Raw genomic sequence first — 21,211 nt, 5'->3', positions numbered from 1 at the left:
AAAGTGGCAAGAAGAGGACATGTTGATCAAGAGGAGCCAAACTCACTCCATTTCCTTTTTTTCTCTATTGCTAAATCAAGGGAATGCCACCAAAATAGCCTATCTTCATTTTAGCAAAGCCATCTGGGACATTTCTCTTCATAGTTTTGTAAACAAGATGGAGAAATGTGGGCCGGTGAGAGGACAGAGAGGTAAGGGACGTTCACAGCCGTCTGCACAGATTGAGTCCAGCCTAGAAGGCCGCCTCTAGCAATGGGCCAAAGGCCTCTTATCCTCAGCCTTCTCCTGCTCAATGCTGATATCAACAGCTTAGATAAAGATACAGAAGGCGTGTTTATCAAATGTGCAGATGACAGAAAGTTGGCAGAGGGTGAGAGCTAGATGACCGAATTGGCCTTTAAACAGATCTCATTAGTCCAAAGCCAACAAGATGACATTTCATATGCTGGAAGGGCTGGAGGAATACAAGCTCGTTAATGCCCTGGTAGAGAAGTTGGAAATGGGCCCACCCATTCTGGAAAGCTATTTTTAATCATATGAAAAAGGGCACTAGACTATATGTGCCCTTTGACCTGGTGATAGCACCAATAGGCACAGACACCTAGGAGGTCAAGATGAGAGAAGCACAGCCAATATATTGGTCTCCTTTGGTTTACTGAACTTTTCAAGGAAGCGTTCTGTTGGGGACAGGTGGAGGAAAGTCATAGGGGAAGTAACGTAGAGAAATTAGGCCAGTAATGTAGAAAAAGGCAACTAGGTGGTGCAGTGGACAGCACAGGGCCTGGAGTCAGGAAGACCTGAGTTCTAGTCTGGCCTTAGACACTTGCTAGTTGTATGACCTTGGGCAAGTCATTTAACCCTGTTGGCCTCAGTTTCTTCCTCTGTCAAATGAGCTGGAGAAAGAAATGGCAAACCATTCCAGTATCTTTGCCAAGAACACCCCCAAGAGGGGTCACAAAGAGTCAGACATGACTGAAAAACAACTGAGCAAAGTAGAAAAAGAAAAGAGGGGAAAAGATGAAATTTAACAGGGATATGTAAAGTCTTGCCTTTAAATTGTTTTAAAAAAGGACTCATCCAAGTATAGGCCTGAGGTGGGGAAGGGAAGGAGAAGACAGAGCTGGCTCCCTATCAGTGCTTGTGAAAAAGATCTGGCAGTTTTAGTGTATAAGCTCAGCATGATCCAACAGCTGCTTTTAAAAATCTGGGCCTCATTAAGAGAACACTAGTGTCCAAAACAAAATATGTGAGTCTCAGTGGATTCTGGTCAGGCCATATCTAGGGATTGTGTGCAGTTAACACAGTTATCCCTTCCACATTGGGGGGGGGGGGGATTAGAGGCGTGGCACCCTTGGGATCTGGAAAACCTACATAAAATGTTTTGGCCCTCTTTCATACCAAAGAAGAAGTCTGAATTCTTTCTTTTTCTTTTGTAGGGTGTTTACAGTACCTTATTGTGAAAGTTGGGTTGACATTATGCAATACTATACATACATTTTATGCATTTCTGAGCTTCTTTTCGGTGTCATCTGCTGGCCTTTGTGTGTTATCTGTGGCTTCTGTAAAACTCCCCCCAAATTCCCATTTATTTCCTTATGCCAACCTGCGACATATCAAAACTGCAATGGGGAAAGTCATGATGTGGAAGGGATAACTGTAGATTTTATTTTAAATTTCTACTTATGTCTTTGCTTTTATATTATCTTCGTTTCCCAATGTAACACCTTTCCTTGTCCCTCTCAGAGGGCCATACCTTGTAACAAAGAATTTTTAAAAAAGAAACAATACATCAAGTCAGACATTACATAAAAGTGTTCCACATCTACAATCCCTGACATCTGCAAATAAGGAGGACGTGTATTTCTCATACCTTTTCTCTGGGGTCCAATTCAGTCATTACAGTGGCAATTTGTTGCTATTGTTTCCATTTACACCATTGTAGTAACAATATGTATTGTTCTTATGGTCCTGCTTGCATCATTTCGCATTGTAGCAGTTAGTTCATGGAGGGCTCCTCATGCTGCACTGAATTCTATCTCCTGACTCCAGGCATTTTTCACTGGCTGCCCTGCTGTTTGGAACACCTTCCTCAACACGTCTATTTGCTGGTTTCCTTCAAGTCCCAGTTAAAATCCCATCTTCCACTAGAAGCCTTTCTCCAGCCTTCCCTCTGCTGATCTCCCATTTGTACATGGCTATTGATTTGGTGTCTCAATCCTTAAACTGTGAGCTCCTTGAAAGCAGGACCTGTTTTTACCTTTCTATCCTGATGCTAAGCACAATAACTGGCACATAATAAGCACTTAATAAATGTTTGTTGACTTAATGGTTAACTTTTATTCTTACAAATGAATTCTGCCACTATTTTGTTTAGCTCTGTAAAGTTTCACTTATCCCTTACAGTGTGATGGGTATAGTAATAACTCTGCAAATTCATGTAAGTAGTGTTACCATTTTTATTACATTAGCATGGCCTAGTTTTGAGCATGGAATAGCTCTCCAGTTATTTAAGTCATTCTTTATTTCTTTAAAGAGTAATTTGTAACTGTATCTATATAAGTCTTGAATGTGCTGGGCACTGTACTTTAAACAGGACACCGACAAAACGCAATGTCCCTAGAGGTAGGCAGCTAGGGTGGTGAAGGGATGGAAAATAATAAAAATACTACTAGCTAACATTTCTATAGCGCTTATGTGCCAGGCACTGTGCTAAGAGCTTTATGATTATTATCTCATCTGATCCTCACAACTACTCTGGGAGATGGGTGCTATTATTATCCCCGTTTTACAGATGAAGAAACTGAGGCAAACAGGGGTTAAGCATCTTGCTCAGGATCACGCTGCTAGTAACTATATGAAAAATGGTTACAAGAATTGGGGATAGTTAGCCTAGAGAAGAGACAACTTGGTGGGGTGACTTTATTGCTATCTTCAAATGTATGAAGGGCTATCATGGGAAAGAAAGAGTAGGCTTGTGTTTCTTAGACCCAGATGGAAGAATAAATCCAGTGGCAGAATTACAGGGAGGTAGATTTCAGGTCAAACAAAGGAAAACTTCTTAACATTTAGAGCTACCCATACTTAAGAAAGTAATGAGCTCCCAGTTCCTGGAAGTATGAAAGCCAAGGTTGACGGGCCTGTGGCAGAATAGATTTCAGCATTGGATGGAAGGTTGAAGCAGATGACCTCTAATGTCCTTTTTCCAACCCTTAACTTGCTATGGCCATTCTACTTGACTAGAAAGAGAAAGTGGGGAAGAGAGGGGCACGTATGCCTCAGAGGAGAGCATGTAGGAGTCATTTGCCTAAGCTGTTGAAAGGACTCTGGTCAGAGCCGTCTGCTAGGAGCTCAGGAAGCTGCCAAAGGACACATGACTATCACTGAGGCAAGCTTCTCCCTTTGGCCAGACCTTGTGTGCCAATTCGGTGTGTTATTGTGAAGAACACAAAACAGCAAACCTCCAGTCTGGAGAGCACAACAAATGAACTGGTTACATCAGAGTGAAGATACAGATATGATATGAAAAAGCCCAAGTGGCTGAGCTGCTTACATGAGGTAACTGTTCCTTTTTGCAAACTGATTTGAAAAGTACACACTCCATGTGCATTTCTTCTCTGCACATTTAAAGAAGAAAAAGGCAACTGCAGCAGAAACAGAGGCTACTCACAGAGCCAGGCACGGCAGTGCAAGAATACAGCGTGTCTCGACCAGCTAACCGCTGGATGTTCTCCAAAAGCAGTCCGACCAACGGGAGGTAAAGCTGGGCTATTTTGGCCTGTTGGTTCTGAAAAGCAATTAGAGTCCAGAGTTACAAAAAAAAGTTTGGTGCTGCATCTCTGTTCTGGTTAAAGACTGGTCAATATCCAAGCTACAGTAAATAGAATTTGTTTATGATGACAGTTTACACGTTCTATCTTGGGCCAATTCACATGCCCTTAAACATAACTCCATATCGTAATAGCTGCTGTAACACTTAACTGTATGGCAGGTATTAATGCTACCTGTCCCTCGATACCACTGCAGGTATTTTTGTCCTCTATTTGTCTTTTACCTTGATCAGCCTTGTTGGAAAACGTATCTTGGGATCTGAGCTCCCCAGGATAAAAATATCAGACAGCAAAGCTTTAGGCACATTTGTAAAAGTGCAAACACTTTCATTTATGGTCACTAATGGCCCTAGCCAAGGGTAGCTCCTCTCTTAAACATCTGCTGGAGACATGAAACCCCCTTCATTAAACCCTGAACTAACTAGTATTTCTTATATAAAGCATCTTCTCAGCTCCCTTAAGCCTTATCAGGGCCCACTCAGAAGGACTATATTCAATAAGCATGTTTCACTATTAGGTCTAGTGTTACTAGTGATAGAGATACAGTATGGCATAGTGGAGAGAGGGCTAGCCTTGAAGCCAGGAAAACTCGGGTTCAAATCTCACCTCTGACATATATGGGCTGTGTGACCCCGGGTAAGTCACTCAGCATCTCAGTGCTCTAGGCAACTGTGACTATAGTTCCAGAGAAGGTCCTGGCTCGCATTGATGGAGGAAGTTTCCTCACCTGGAAGTTCCCTATAACCAGTGAAATCACAGATCCGCTTCCTCTCCCCTATTCTGAACAATGGTCATAACCACAGCAGTCGTGACTGTCAGATAATCTTGAAATGGAAAGCTAGGGGCTGGATTTCTCTTTAGAGCAGAACATAAAGCAAATAGCGAATGTTTGAAAGCCTTAAATCAGGTGACTTGGCAATTAAAGATCGGTAATGAATGCCACTCACCAAGCATTTTTTGGCTCTCACAGACAGATGAGAATATTCCATGGAAATAATTCCATTTCTAAAGCTATTTTATAAATTTAAAAAAATGACAAATTCCAATGTATGATCCAATTTATACTTTCATAATTTATGATTTGGGGGGCAGGAAGTTTTACATGAAAGGATATGCTATTTAATAATATTATCACCACCTAAAGAGCAGAGTATGCCTAAGCTTTCTAAGCCAACATATCAGCTCAACCCAGCTCCGACCTAATAGCTAAACTGAGGCTGATGGCAGGGTGGGGGGAATGCAGTCATCTCTCCTGTTGGAACGTGCCTGTAGTTTACAACAACTTCTGACTTGATTAAAGGCAAAACCTTACTGGCTCTGTAAGGTTGTGATGTATAACTTCTTGTTACAGGGTCTTCAAAAGTCTCCCCGTGGCTCCCTGCTAAGACTTGGCCTGGCTGAGTAGGGGTACAAACACGTGGTGATTGTGGCTTGAAGTACTATACTGCTGTTTAGTAAGAGGAATCCTGCAGTGTCCAGGTTGTTTAATGTACTTTTCCAGTTCATAGGGTTTTCAAATGAGTATGGCTTCAACAGAGAGCTAGCTAGCTTTCCAATCTAAAATTTTCTGCTGACTCCTACTGCCTTGCTATTGTGTTTGGGCTCATTGCTAACGGTAATGGGACCTTCACTGAGTATGGTCCTTCTGTGAACCTTTATGTTGACTGGAGGTGGCAGAAGATGATTTACTTAAGCATGGTTTAAATATAAGTTAAAAACTAAGCAAAAAACCGCTACAACCATATGTACATAATATGGAAAAGATGAAAGGATAATTTCAATTACTGATGCATTTGTCTCTATGGGCAAGAGAGTCATTTTTAAAGAAGGAAGAAAGCTGTATTGTGTGTGTGTGTGTGTGTGTATACGTATTCTTTACTCAAGTCTCCCAATGCCTCATCCCAGAGCAGAGGTGACACAGGTGGTAGGTCTGTCACCTGAAGCCCACCCTGGCTACATCCAGGGAGTCCCCTCACCAGAAAGTGAGTTAGCAGCTGATGGACAGATAGCTATAGATCCAGGTATCTACACAGATATATATATATATATATATATATGTCTTTCTAGATAAATAGCCCAAGCAACCTGTTTCCTAAGGTAGAGCAGGGCTGTGAATAGGATCTGAAGCTGTATAGACCGTGTCCCCACCTACAAAATCATGGTTCCTTGAAATCTGCACATAGTGTGTCTTTATACATTAATGGTAGCCATAATTGCCTTTAAACAAAGAAACCATCATCTGGAAATTGAAACAGCTGAAGTTTCTTTGTAAAAAATGGCCTTAAATACTCAAATTGTCTGCCCTGATGAAGATGCCAATAGTACTGAAGAACCTCACTGGTGTCATACATGGAGACTGATCATGTAGAACTAGCCACTCTGCCCTCACCTTGTGCTGGTATCGAGTATCAAATGCATGCTTTATCAAAAGATGCTTTATAACAGTGATAGCCAAGTAGCGGATCTCATAGTTGTCTTGCAGAGCAACAGACGTTTCCCTCAGAAGTAGGCCAACCAAAAAGTGATGTTTGCAATACTCATCTGATAAACTGGATTCCAGGTTGGAATCTGCAGAAAACACGAAATTACAAAATATGTTTACAAAACTCACTTTAAAATTGTTTTAAATAAATTAAAATAACATCTTATCTCACATTAGTACATCACCATGCTATAGAAATATAACTATGATTTTATCATTTTATGAGTTCATCAGAACAATTCCCTTCTCTCACAAAAAAAACATGTATATTTCCACAAAATCCAGGATGGTTCTTGGAATAGGGTTTAGATTGATGGGCCTAATGATGAGTTAAATCAGTGAATTGTATCCTATATTCTTTTTGACTTAAAATCTTAGCCTAGAAAATTATAGGAAAAGAGCTCCATGTATGGCAGTGAAAGCAAGCTTAAACATCTTTTTTTTTAGCTAAATATTAAGGTTTAAATCTCCTTCTCAATCTCCTTTATCACCATAGTAATAAGAATCTATAAAATGCACAGAAACCTTCTTTTAAATTTCCTTTCAGAAATCTTCACCTCAATCTCATTTTCCCATCACCACAGCACCCTCTCTGATCTCTATGGCAGCCTAATTCCTAACCTCAAATTCTCTGGTTGAGTTTGGTCTGAGTGACTCCCCACAAATAAATTCTCCTCAGGGGAATATTATCTATCCTACTATTTCCTCAAATGTATTTTGAGCACCCTTGTTTCTACACTTAGTACTATACTAAAACTCAGGCCCTTGGAGTGTCATTACAAGCCCTATGTTTTCTGTTTTTGAGCATTCCCCATAATAATTACTTCATATCTTGTTCTGTATTCAGTAGGTGCTCAATAAATGTTTGTGAAGCATTCAATTTGAACCCCAGAACGAAGATTGATACCCTGTCCTCATCCCATCACTTTCTCTGACTTGCTCTTGACTCCTGTTAACATGTGGAGGAGAACAAGGGAGGAGTTGGGGTCCTCAGGCCTTCGATCATTTTTCTGGTCCATTTCTGCTTTTAGTTCTATGCCTCTAACTCAGATAACCTCTTGCTGTCATGACTAGTGTTCTTCAGGGTTATTCTTGAGATCATCTGTGTTCATCCGAATCAGTGGCAAGGGAGTTCATCCTCTCCTTTCTGCAAACAATCTGGTGTGTGTTCAGGTACCCAGAGAGCCTCATCAAATGAGAATGAATCCCTCTTCTTGGGCTCTGGCCAATCAGCTGGGGCTTTGTTGGCTTTTTATTAGATTGGCTACAAGAAGGCAGCTTGACCAAGTGAGCACTGCAAAGTGGCGCACAGTAGGGAGGAGAATTCTCCTCCTTACCTGAAAGCCAGCTGCAAACCCATCCCCCCACCCTGAAAGCCATCCTACCCCAAGAAGGGACAGGTTTCTAAGGCCATAAAACACTCTCTTCTGCTGGTGACATTAAAGGAGGTCTCCTCCAAAGTTCTATGAGAATGTTAGTTTTGACCTTTTTTTAAAAAGGGATTTAAAAAGCAAACCAAGAAAAGCTTGTTCTCTTGAGTTATACAGTCAAATCAAGAGACTATGTGGTGCCTTTTTTTTTTAAAGTAAGCAGATTAAGTTAGAAGGAACCCAGTTAAACCTACCTACTGAAGTCAAACGGTCCACAGCAAATGAAAAAAAATCTAATTACCATGTGAAAAGAAAAGGGACAAATAAAAAACACAGCAACAAAAGAACATTGGTTCATAATAAAGCATGCATAGCAAAAGCATTCCCATTCTGCAGTAGCTTGGGCTGAATTTCTCTGGTTTTGTCAGCAGTCACGCATTTGCAAGTTTAATATATGCATCCCAAATTCTCCTATACCTACCTATAATCTGTACCACAAAACAGTATTTCAGGTAGTGAATCTGGTACAGTGGATAGAGGGCCAGGCCTGGAGTCAGGAAGACTGACTGAGTTCAAAGATCTTCCTGAGTTCAAATCCGGCCTCAGATACATACTAGCTATGTGACCCATGTCAAGTCACTTAACCCTGTTTGCCTCAGTTTCCTCATCTGTAAAAAAAAATGAGCTGGAGAAGGAGATGGCAAACCACTCCAGTATCTCTGCCAAGAAAACCCCAAATGGGGGCACAGAGACTCAGACACAACTGAAAAATGACTGAACTGACTAAAACGTGACTTCTCCACACAATATATTCTAATGCTGTCAAGAAAAAAGAGGCTGATGTCAATCCCCTCAGAGAGTATTGCCCAGACTGCAGCACATCTGGCCCACCCACTGAACCCCCCAGCATTCTGTTCAAGGAGTCCCAGAAGATAAAGAATGTACCTTGAACTCTCTGAAGTTTGGGTTTTGCAAATGCCATCGGCAAATTTAGAGGAATGTAATGTTCATGATTACAAACTGTCTGCAGAAATTCAAACTTGTACTCAGCCAGAACCTGGGTAGGAAAAAAAAATTAGCCATGTGTCCATATAAATGCAATTTGGCATAGACTTAATGCTTTTCTCTTTTAATGGTGAGCATTCATTTTTGCAACAGAATTATTTAGAATAATAAACATGGGTGGGAATGATCCTTGAGAGTTCAGGGGGGAGGGAGGAAGGAGGGTGGCCCTTGCTTCATACTGTAGTCTGAAAGCCTTCTGAAACTGCATGGGACGCTTGGTCTCCTGCTGTACCATCTCCCAAGCCCTCGGTCATGATCTGCTCTCATCTTAGCTGGGGATCTGCACCAGAGGAGCTTAAATACCATGAACCCTTGAAAATATGAGAAGAACAGTAAGGAAGAGCTTTGCTCCTTGACCTAAGTTACAAAGCAGGTTGGTACTGGACCATGTGTACAGAGAAGATGGGCCCCCTGAGTTTGGCAGCCTCTGATCTGTCTGGCTGTTCAGTGTCCAGAGGAGTGAAGGACTAGGACTTTTTCCTATTTCCCTTTTCTTAGGGCTGTAAATCATCTCCCAAAATTCTTTCCTAAGCTATAGCTGTTTTTCCAGATTTTTGTAAATTTGAAATCACCCTAGACTTTATAAAGCTCAGTAACGGAGAAGCAGCTGCCACTATTAACCTATTTGTTTCATCTTCATGTACACCAAATATAAAAAACTTTTTTATGCCCAGTTCCAACAGAAAGCAAATGTCTTGTCTAACTGTATACAGTTATAACTCACCTTGGGATCTTTGGGGCTGAAGCCAGACATATAGTCATTGATCAGGTTGAAAACAAATCCTCTGTCCATCAGTGTCAGACAGCGCTACAGAAACCAAAGAAAAAGTTGCTATCAGGGACACGATCCCCATGGCCTGACAGGCACATGAGTATTCCACCAAAGGTTAGCTATTCCCATTTTGTTGATGAAGAAACAACAACGCACAGAAAGACCAAAGGAATGACCAGTGTCCTAGAAGTGCCAAAGGCGGGATTTGAGGCCTATCCCTGCAAGTTTTCCCAGGTGGCAAATCTGGTCAACTTGACTGCTTCACTTCTGGCCCAGTCTACAAAGCCCACAATGAGGGTGGTATTGACAGATAGCAGATGAAAGCGTAGCCTTCTCGAGTGGTCTCCCTGCCTCCGGTCTCTTCTCCTGCCAATCCACCGTCACATTAATCTTCCTCAAACAGCATTATAATCAGGCAATCCCATGCTCAGCATCATCAGTGCATCCCCAGTTCCCACAGAATTAAATCTAAATTCTATAGCTAGGAATTTGAGACCCTCTACAATGACTCCAACCTATGTCTCCAGCTTTAACAATAGCTAACATTTATATAGCACTTGCTATGTACCATGCCACTATGCTAAGAGCTTTGTAATTATGATCTCATTTGGTCTTCACAACAATCCCGAAAGGTAGGCACCATTTCTCCCATTTTACAGTTACCTTGCCCAGGATCACACACAGGGCCTGATCTGAACTTGGGTCTTCCTGCCTCCAGGCCCAGCACTTTATCCACTAGTTTCCTACTCTCCTACAGAGGATCACAATATCACAGACTTAAGAGTTGGAAAAGAATTGAGATCCTATAATCCAGTCCTTTTGTTTTGCAGGTGATGAAACTTGCTCAAGATAAGTGGGTGGCAGAACTGGGATTCCATATAAAATATATATATATATATATATAGATATATATATATTTATATATTACATATATATATTTCAGATGTCAGGTTTTTATCTGTTCTATTTGCCGTGAGTATTTTCCCAAACTCTTAATTTTCTTTCAGTTATACTGGGTTTTTGTTGTACAAATTTTTTAAAATTTTAATACAATCCAAGCACATCTACCTTCTCTCATAATTCCTTCCATATCCCTAATAGGAAAAAAAGGTCATCTCTCATAATATTTTATTGTTCATTTTTAGTATATTTTTTGTTTTTCATTTTATTATCCAACTAGAATTCACTGAGGCATGTTGTGGGAAATATGGTCGAAGTCCAATTTTCCCATGTAAATTTATTAAGTAATTACTTCTTTCTCCAGTTTTTCATTTCTATAGGTTTATCAGATACTAAGATGATGAGGCCTGGAAGCTAGAGTCAATGTCAGGTTTTGCAGCCATCCAACGCAGCAGTGAGGCCCTAAGAAATAACCTTCAGGATCCAGCCCAACCTAGAGGCTCTTGAGAATGACTGAAGGAACCAGACAGACTGTAGTTAACACAAAGACTCATCCAGCATTTGGAAGTGAAATCCTTAGGACAAATGTTCTGTAGAAATTGCTTTAAGTCTGAGCCCACCTGCCCTGGGGATTGAGGAGAATGTGTCTCTAGGTATTGGGAAGAAAAGTTTTGTGACTTCAGTTCTTACTCTATCTGCACCTTAAATATCCTTTTATAAAAGTTAATTGATGTTAATTGGTTAAATGAAAGGGCACCAGTTAACCATAGAGGGTGGGGGTGGGGGAAAGAACACACTGGAATGGGGGCCCTGAGAGCATTAGAGAAAGACTTCCCTCTTAGAAGAAGGGTGCCCCAAGAACCCTGATGGGGAGATGGAGCCAACCTTGTTCTGGGAAAACGAATCCAGAGTCTTGCTACATTTGTATCCCCCATGTTGCCTAGCATAGGACATGGTTTAGTTATGGGCAACCTGCTGTCTCCAAGGATACGTGCGGCCCTCTAGGTCCTCAAGTGCGGCCCTTTGACCGAATCCAAACTTCACAGAACAAATTCCCTTAATAAAAGGATTTGTTCTGTAAAACTCGGACTCAGTCAAAAGGCAGCACCTGAGGAACTAGAAGGCCACGTGTGGCCTTGAGGCCGCAGGTTCCCCACCTCTGGTTTAGTACATAAGAGTATTGCACTTGGAGTCAGAAAGACCTAGGTTCAAATGTGACCACCCATATACTTGAATAGCTATGTGACCACGGACAAGTGACAATCTCTTAGAGCCTTAGTTTCCTTCTATAAAATGGGGATAACATTTGTCCTGCATATCTCAAAGGGTTGCTGTGAAGCTCAAGATATAAAGTGTCAGCTATCATTACAGCTGGCGTTCAATAAATGCCCTACCGATTGTAGACATATCACTTTATGACCAATACAAAAATAAATTTGGTGCACTTTGCTTTACATAGCCAGCCTTCAATTGCTGGGCATGAATTCCCAAGAAAAGGATTAAAAGACCAATTTCTTTCTGATACTTTAGATCCCAAATAATCTCTTACTGAATTTACTTGAGGATGGAGTTTAGCTGTTTGCTTGGTTTCTAATACACAGAAAGCCTTACATAATAGTAGCACTTCCATTTTGGCAAAGAAAGGCATCAGGGATCTGAGACCTTTATCCAGAATTAATAATCAGAAAAGCCCAGATGTGTCTCAAACAGAAATCGTCTTCAGGGTTATTCATTCTTTGAGGCATTGTGGGAGGAGTGTGCTGAGAAGGTCCAAAAGACCCACCCAACTTAACCAACAAAGCATCTACAGCTGTCTCTTTTTTTAAAAGAATATTCTAGTAAGGTTGGCTATAAAGTTCCTCCTTGGAAACAGCCCAGTTTCTCATAGAATTGAAAGTGTATTTTTATCAGCAAAACAAACACCTCAATATATTCAAACTGTTTGGAGAGGTTTTAGAGTGATGGCCAGGCCCAGGACATGTTGGTTCTTGGCATAAAGCACCCCCTAACTCTGGCCTCTTCTTCCCCCTGCACTTTCCCTTTCCAAGGCTACAAGAGTTTCTTCTATATCCTGGGACCCCACAATTTGAGGATGTTCCCTGTCACATTTCTTTCGTCTGGGCATCTGTACTGTTTAATTGGACTGGGATATTTTTAAAAAGCTGTAATTGAACGCATTAGATAACCAGAGCCTATTCCAGAGGTGGAGAACCTGTGGCCTGGAGTCTGCAGGTTCCAAGGGGCTGCACTTGAGGACCTAGAGGGCCACATGTGGCCTCCAGGCCGCAGGTTCCCCACTCCTGGCCTATTCCATGGAGAGTTACTGAATTCCAGAGTCTGGGGAAGCAAGCCTTAGAGGTGTTTATTGCCGTACCCCAAAAAAGTTGGGAGAGGCAGCTAGGTGGCGTAGTGGGTAGATCCCTGGCCTTGAAGTCAGGAGGACCTGAGTTCAAATCTGGTCTTAGACACACAACACATACCAACTGTGTGACCCTGGGCAAGTCACTTAACCCCAATTGCCTAGTAAAAAGCAAAAAGCAAAAAAAAAAAGTTGGGAAAAGTTGGTACAGACAATACTCATTCATTCAGTCAGACCTCCATGCTTCTATCCCTAGCCAGCTTCTGGTCTTGGCTCTGTGTGACCTTGAGCTAGTCACTTCCCCATCCTAGGCCTTAGTTTACCATCTATAAAATGAGGGGATTGGAATGTAAGCACAAAGAACCGTAAAAGGAAATAGAATGTTCCATATGCCCAAGCTTGGCCCTGGAGAAGAGATGAAAAAACTCCACATCCCTTTTCCTTCAGTGTAGAAGTGGGATACTGGGGGGAGGGGGGAGAGGAAGGGAAGGAAATAAACATTTATATAGCACCTATTGTGTGCTAAGCACTGTGCTTTTTACAAAGTACTTTTTACAAAGATTATTTCATTTGATCCTTACAAGCAGCCTTGGAAGTAGGTGCTATTATTGTCCTCACTTTACAGTTGAGGAAACTAAGGCAGAAGAGCTTACATAGAGGTCACATAGCTAGTAAGTGTCTGGGCTGGATTTGAACTCAGGTCTTCTTGATTGCAGGCCCAGGGCTCTGTTTACTGTGCCACCTAGCTGCCTCAATGCATATGGAATTCCCATCGAGAGCAGTACCCATCTGCTCCATGATTATGGGATATTGTATAGACATTGTTAGACAAGGTCAATTTTTTTTTTCTTTTTGTTTTTAAAGAAAGGCTTGCTGGGCAGGAGAAGGGACAGGAATATACTTGTAAAGGAATATTATATAAAAACCCAAAAGGCATCAAGAAGAAGAGGCAGCATGGCATACAGAGCTGGCCTCTAAGTCAAGAAGACCTGCGTTCAAGTCCTGCCCCAGCCATATACTGGGATGCTGGCTAGGTGCTGAAAGCTTAGCTTGAGGAGAATATTAAGTGAAAACTCAGTGCTTGAGGCAACATCGCCTTGAAGTTGCAGAGAAGGCGCCATCTATAATTGGTAGAGGGAATTTCCTCACCTGAAGGTTCCCTCTATCTTTCAGTTCTGTCTAAATTATCTACGCTGCAATTCAGTAAAATTCAGTAAAGCAAATATTTGGGCATTCTTCAACTTTCAAACATCCAGACCTGGAAACAGCTAGCCTGTGCTCGGGAGGGCCAATGCTGGGGCCTGGGAGGAAAAATACAGCCTAAGTACCCACACTGTCTTTTCACTGAGTCAATGGACAGCAGCCATCCCAGCTGCAACAAGAGATACAATGATTTCTGGTACCCCATACTCCCTTCTGGAGGTGTGTTGACAAATCTACTTACCTGCAGAAACTAAGTTATGAATAGTAATTAGCTGCCCAGGCAGGCACTCAAAAGACAATTTAACCCAGAACCTAGGTAAAATCCTACTCTCGGTATTAATAACACCATTATTACTAGTAATGGGAGGGAGGCAGCCAGGTATAATAGAAGGAACATGGACCTGGTACTAGGAAAGAAAGAAGGAAGGAAACAAGTATTTATTAAACACCTACTATGTGCCAGGCACTGTGCAAAGCACTTAACAAATATTTCATATGATCCTCGCAACAACCCCAAGAGGTAGGTATTATTGTTATCCCATTTTACAGATGGGGAAATTGAGTCAGACAGCAATGAAGTGACTTGCCCAGGGTCATACAACTAGTGTTTATCTGAGGCCCGATTTGAACTCAAGTCTTCCTGACTCCACGTCCAGGTCTCTACCCACCGAGCCACCTAAGCCAGCTTGCTGTGTGACTTTTGGAAGGTCACTTTAACCTCTCTATGCCTCAGTTTCCTCATCTGTCAAATGAGAGGACTAGACAAGAAGATCTCAGGGGTCCCTTACATATCTCTAAGAGTCTATGTTTCATTAATAACATTGTTATTATGGGAAAATGTGTTCTAAACTCCAATCTGCTATAAACATTTGGAACACCACTCATTCTGAAGTTGGGGACTTGCTGTACTCAGTCTTAGGAGGCTTGCTCATTTCCTGCAAACACTCCAAAGTGGTCTCAAGTATAATAACAACAAGAAGAAATGTGTTTTCTGTCCCCCATAAACACCTGGATTGGAGGCAGTATATAGACAAAACATTAGACCAAGTGTACCAAACTACTCACTTTTTTATCTGAATTGTATGGTTTGTGTACATCAAATCAGTCAAACCGCTGGGCGTTTTGGCAGGGAAAAAAAATCCGTCCAAACTGGTTGTTTGACTGAAATGACTGATTCTTTTCATCAAAGCAGTTGTTCCAGTAGCCTGCCTCACAGCTGAGCTTGTGCCCCACAACTCCAAACAACTCACCTTCAGGAAGCTGGCCAAGCTATAATTAACATTTCTTGATTCTTCGGGTATCTCCCCATATCGAATAGTCACATGAGGAATTATTGCCAGAAGGAGCGAGTGGAGGACATGATGGTAGGACTCGGGAAATCTCTGGGCTCTGGGAAGCTGAAATTCAACATGCAGAGAGAGTTAAAGGCCCAAAATGGCAACATTTGGAAGCAGGAGCAAGAGCGGAGGGAGGCCAAGCCTGCCTTTTCCTCCTCCAAACACATTTGATTGAGTTGAAAGAAGATTTGACCCCGGCCACTATGGCAATGAGCACAACTGATTATTAGCACTGAATGAGTCGCTGGCTCTCTGCTACTGGGTGGCTGCTAGTCCTACTCGCTCTGGGAACCCGAAACCCTTGCCCCTTCTGGCTCTCTACACCGAAGGCAGCTGCGCTGAAAGCAAACTCTGAAGTCCTCGACAATGGCGATGACCAAAATGTCTCTCTAAAGAGCTGGGGTTGGTGGGGGTGGGGGTTGAGTTTTTGTTTTGCAGACCAGATCTGCTGCACAAAGCAAAGCACCTCAGAAAAAGGGTAACAAATGACTATATATGCCATCAACCGTGCTAAGTCACAGTCATTTCTGCTCTGGGACACTTTCACCCCAAAACCATACAGAAGCCAGACTCCCAAGAGACTGGCCATGTCCAGGTTTCAAATGGCAACACCTGTAAACAACTTTGTACACAACTGCTCAGGGTTCTCCATCTAGGCTTGGAGCCTTGCTTTGTTTTCACTTCATATTCTCCTCAAGCTAAGCTAAGGACTGAAATGCCTTTCAATACAAAGCGAACTAGAAGGGAATGACCTTTATTCATTTACCTAGAAAAACCACTTTTGAGTTTATTTACCTTAATTTTGTTCTCTTCAAGTAAGTATGAGGCCATGGACTTGGCCAGAGCTTCGAAGAAAAACCAGGAGTACTGGAATGGAAAAAAAATGACATCTTTGAAAACCATTAGGATGCTCACCTGCTAGGGAGCTGAGCACGTGTACGTGTGTGTGTGTGTGTGTGTGTGTGTGTGTGTGTGTGTGTGTGTGTGTAACGGGAGTTTCCAAAGCATTATTTCCCTCCCATCATTTTAAAAAAAGATTATGAAAACAGTGTGGTATTCTGAGCCCCGGATTTGGAGCCAGAGGAGCTGGGTTTGAATCTGGACTCTGTTCCTGACAAGTCACTTGCCCTCTTGTTTCCTCATTGCTAATGGAGGAGGTAGGGGGTAGGGGAGTTGAACTAGGAAATTTCCAGCCCTAGATCCTATGATCCACCAATAGCCACTTTAGAGTCAGCTGAAGTATTGACACAAGTGATTTGAGGAACCTCCTCAAATATCTTCCCACTTATCTGTCCGTGATGCCTAAAATTTGACCCTGAGAGATTCTGTTTCCCAGGTTAAAGGAATATGACCAATTAAAATGAAGCTTCCTTTGAAATGGGTAATCACTTATACTTTAGGGTGATCTCATTTTAAGAACTAGACTGGTTTATCAGCTCCCTTCTGAGAGCTACAAGTCGGTTTTGACAGTAAAAGGGTGGAGAGGGCTTCAGAGTACTAGATACCTAGACAGCATCACTCAAAGAGGGATGAGGACAGATTTTGCATGTTTCACAATTTTGCCCAGGTCCTATCTTGCTTGGATTCTGAAGTAGATTTTGTTTGCAGCTATATAGTCACAACTAAACAGACAGAGGTTTGAGGGGTGTGGTGGAGATGGTACAAGTCCAAACGTTACATCACCAAAAAAGTGGCCTCATGTGAAAATTAAAATCAATGAAACAGAAAAAAAAAACTAACAAAGCCTATAGATTTTTAGCTGAAATCGTCATCCTCTGGAGTAGATGGCCTCTCATGGCCTGGCTCTTTGGTTCTACTGTCCACATCAAAAAGTATTTACTAGGGATACGATATCAGTGACCAAAAAAAAAAGCCAGAAACAAAAGCAAAATCAAAGTTACTCAGTACGAAAAACAGAGGGTTAATGGTTTTAAGAAAAGGGGAACAAACAAAACCAGAAAAGAATGTACTGTAAGCAATAACTCCGGCCAGAGGTGATTAGAAGACATTTCAACGAGCTGGAATTTCACTGCTGTGGAAACTCTGTTGTCCCCTCTCTTCCCCTCCCCCCCACACCTTTGCCCACAGTCTCTGCGAGCCACCAAGGACAAAAACTTCATCACTCGGTAGCCAACCTCCTGGTGATGAGCTTCTCCAAGCTGAAACAGGTTGGTTTTCAAACTGGCACACAGTCCGCCACAGTGGGAGGAAGTCTGCCTGCCCTAGCTTGTGATCTGTTGACATGACCTGACAACCCAGGTTCTCTAAGAGGCACTGGAGGAGGGCATTGGAGAAAGATGATAATTGGATCCATTCCAGATTCACTAACCACAGCATAGAAAGAAAGTCCAGATCAAATATTCCAAGTGGAAAATAATTCCAGGCAACAATGTCCAATGTGGGAAATGCCAAACTAGCTGATAGGGAAAGAAGGCAACGACTCCAAGGTTCATTCAAGTTATTGGAAATTTAGTTTGTAAACTGCCCCTGCTCCAAATCTAGATTAGCCTTTTGGGTACTGTCTAAATCAATGCCTTACCAGTAATGAACAATAAAATTGAATCAGCCGAACACAAGAGATTTTGAGGGCAGGTTATTTTCTGGGATTAGGTTAGACATGGCCTACAAAGAGTTTTGCCTTCACGAGTCCATCTGAGTGCTTCTAGAATTTACCAACAGATTCGTCCTTTTCTCTTTACTCCCTATTGGTCTTGACCTGACCAAAGGGAATGGACAAGTCAGTCACCTGTCCTATTCCTTACACTTTGGGGGGGTCCCCCCTTGCTCCACAGAGTTGCTAGTTCTGCGGCTCAGAGGCCACACCCTGGTGATTCTATCTGTAAGCACAGCCTAGACCAGGTTTTTTTTTTTTTTTTTTGTCAAAGGCCATGCACATTGTACATGCATAAAAGCAGACTGGATTTTCCTAAGAATGGTATCTGCACCAAAGTGAGCTGACAAGACTCCCTTTAAAGGGAGTCTAACTTCAGCCTCTCTGAGCTGGAAGCTGGGGCCCTCAGGCCTCCCTCTCAGCCTTGCCTCCCTCCAGGCTGGCCAGCTAGGCACAGCTTTCCTTAAATTCCCCAGTACCTCCTGGGCCCTTACCTTTAGCAGTTTATTTATGGCTAAAAAGTCTGCAGACTGCTTTAGCGCTGTTGTCATGGCTGTGGCCAGAATTTCATGTGTCATCTGGGCCTGAGGGGCACCTGGTTTCTCAGCCCGAAAACTATACTACAAACAAAAAGAAACCATGAACCTAATGAGATTATTAAGGAATCAGCCCCCCACCCACCGAAAAAAGAAGAAAGATTCCCCACCAACCTTTAGAAAGGATCTTAAGTAATGATCCAAGCCTTCTTCATGGCATTTTGACACAATGTGTAAGAGAACCCTGAAACGACATAGTGAAGACCCCAAATGAGGCACTCCAAAGCTCCTTTGTTCCTCTCAAGGGCAATGGGTGAAGGTGGCACAGAAGCAGATTTCAGACTTGAGGTCAGGAAAAGCTTCCTAAGCATACCTGTCTAAAGGGGGGGGACCATTTGGTGGGAATGCTACTGAAGACACTCTTGTTCAGGTACAGGTTGGACTGGATGTCCGCTGAGGTTTATTCTAGCTCTAAGACTTTGTGGTCATTTCAGAATCACAGAATGAGGAGATTTGTGCCAAGCTCCGTTAAGTTAAAGGCAGTGGTCATCAAGATTAGAGGAAGTAAGAATCAAACTGAGTCGGCTTGGAGAACAGCTCTTCATTCCTAAACCTCTAGAGACTCTTTTACTTAATGATCTCCGTTGGGCCCCATGGCCTTAATTATCTTTTTTTATGTAGGTGATTCCCAAATCTATATACCAAGCCCTAGTTTTTCTCTTGATTTCTAGTTCTGCATTACCAATTGCTTTTTGGACAAGTCAAACTGGATTCCCACAGGCATCTCAAAGTCGACACGTCCAAAACACAAGTCGTCATCTTCTCCCCAAAACCTATCCCTTCTCTGAGCTTCCCTATTTCTGCTGAAGGTACCACCAGCCTTCCTATCTCCCAGACTCACCATCCTGTCATTATCCTTGAATCTTCATTCTCTCTAGCTCCACACATGCAGTCAATTGCAAGATTTTGTCATTCCTACTTTGACAACATCTCTTGTAGCTGATCCCCTTCTCTCTGACAACCACCACTCTCATTCAGATCCCTATTACCTCTCATCTCAGTCTCCTCTTCCTCCTCCAATCCATCCTCCTTCCAGCTGCCAAAGTGCTTTTCCTAAAGACCAAGTCTGAGCAGGTCACCTTCCTACTCAATAAATTCTAGTGGCTCCCCCAAACTCCTCAATTTGTCATTTGAAGCCCTTCACAACATGGCCCCAACCTACTTACTCAATCTTACTACATGTGCATATCTCTCTCTGTACACACACACACACACACACACACACACGTAAAGTAGCACTAGCTATCTCCTATGCTTGGAATGAGCTCTCTCTTCATCTCTCCATCTTAGAATCCTGTTTCCCTCCAAACTCAGCTCAAATACCATCTTCTATGTGTGAACTCTTTCTTGACCCTCCCCTCCCCCAAGCTCCTACCTAAATGACCTGGTATTTATTTGATCTATACTCTATCTATATATATTTAGGTACATTATCTCTCAATAGGCTCTAAGTTCCCTGAGGGTAGGCAGTGTTTAATTTTTTTTCCCTCTATTTCAAACACCTAGCCCAGTGCTTGGCCCACTGTAGATGTGTAACAAATATCAGTTGATTAAGATCTAATGTTGTCCCTATATTATGGAAGAATAAAAAGGGAGATCATTATACAAGACGAGTTCATCTAAATTCAAATATAGCAACATCAAACCAAGAGCCTTAAAAAATATGGCTTCAAGTCCAAAACACATACCTTTAGGTAACCTAAACTTTGCATGTTATCATTTACTTTCTTCCCAGTTATCTTAATGTATATTATAACTATTATTGAAGCTATTCTATGTGATAAAGTACCTGGAAGACAGACTCACATTTAAAGCCCAGGAAAAAAGGATAAAAAGAGAAAAAATGATGAGAGTTATGTTTGTGGTTAGGACAAAGTGAAGGACAGGTTTGAGACAATCCAAAGTCACCAAGGGAAGAGAGAAAGACAACTTTCCATATCTTTTGATCACTGAAAACCACAGGATCATGAAAATTCAGAAGGGGGAAGGGACCCCACAACAGAGAAATCATTGAAATTTTTAAAGCAATGGCCTGGAGATGGCTGAAGGTTGTGAATTACGATTATTTCTTAGGATTCCATTTATTAGGTCACCATTTGGAAGTTAAAATTATATTTTGGCTCCAAGGCACTCAAAATCAAGCAAGATTGGATTTTTTTTTAAAAGTATCTCAATTATTTGTGAAACTCACATGGTGCAGTTGATAGCCACATCATCTTCTTGGGTCATATTTGTGAGAACACGAAAGAGTTGCGTAAGAATTACAGGTAGAAACTGTATCATTACTTGAATCTCCATGGCATGCAAACACTAAAATGAAATGTTTAAAATACACACACACATTTACTAAATAGCATTAGTGATGAAAGCGAACAGAAATATGAGAGACTCACGTAAAGCTCAATATATATACTTCAGAATGTCAAGGACCTATGATTTTATCATAATGGGATTTCTCTTAAAATCCTAGGGCTGCCTGAGGCTCAGAGAAGTCAATCAGCAAGAGACAGAGGAGGGCTCTGAATTCCAAGTTTCCTGACTTGAAGTCCAGCAGTCTACCCACTAAGTAGCACTGCCCCTCAAATATGAATACAGAACGTCCCAAAAGTCTTAGCGCAGTTTAAATAGGGTGTTTAGGAACACTGTATAAAGTACTATGTAACACCAAAAATGATTTCATTGTAGTCAA

General features: G+C 42.0%; 1 protein-coding gene across 2 annotated transcripts in view; it reads right to left on the bottom strand.

Annotated features, from left to right (window-relative positions):
- The window catches only part of DOCK11 (dedicator of cytokinesis 11), a 191,096-nt gene that overhangs the window by 65,891 nt on the left and 103,994 nt on the right, over positions 1 to 21,211 (bottom strand). Inside the window, exons 24-33 of one of the 2 annotated variants that reach the window (XM_027837386.1) lie at positions 20,714 to 20,832; positions 18,637 to 18,706; positions 18,421 to 18,546; positions 16,111 to 16,182; positions 15,229 to 15,375; positions 9,469 to 9,552; positions 8,625 to 8,736; positions 7,934 to 7,972; positions 6,217 to 6,395; positions 3,668 to 3,784 (exon numbers count right to left, since the gene is read on the bottom strand). In XM_027837386.1, coding sequence (XP_027693187.1) covers positions 3,668 to 3,784; positions 6,217 to 6,395; positions 7,934 to 7,972; positions 8,625 to 8,736; positions 9,469 to 9,552; positions 15,229 to 15,375; positions 16,111 to 16,182; positions 18,421 to 18,546; positions 18,637 to 18,706; positions 20,714 to 20,832 — 1,065 coding nt within the window. The remainder of the gene's footprint in view (positions 1 to 3,667; positions 3,785 to 6,216; positions 6,396 to 7,933; positions 7,973 to 8,624; positions 8,737 to 9,468; positions 9,553 to 15,228; positions 15,376 to 16,110; positions 16,183 to 18,420; positions 18,547 to 18,636; positions 18,707 to 20,713; positions 20,833 to 21,211) is intronic. The other variant, XM_027837390.1, reaches the window with a different exon arrangement.

The sequence above is a fragment of the Vombatus ursinus genome, unplaced genomic scaffold (assembly GCF_900497805.2).
Source record: "Vombatus ursinus unplaced genomic scaffold, bare-nosed wombat genome assembly UNPS02004533.1, whole genome shotgun sequence".
Classification (NCBI taxonomy): Eukaryota; Metazoa; Chordata; class Mammalia; order Diprotodontia; family Vombatidae; genus Vombatus; species Vombatus ursinus.
The sequence above is the reverse complement of the archived record's forward strand: the minus strand, read 5'-3'. Positions and strand labels throughout refer to the sequence as shown.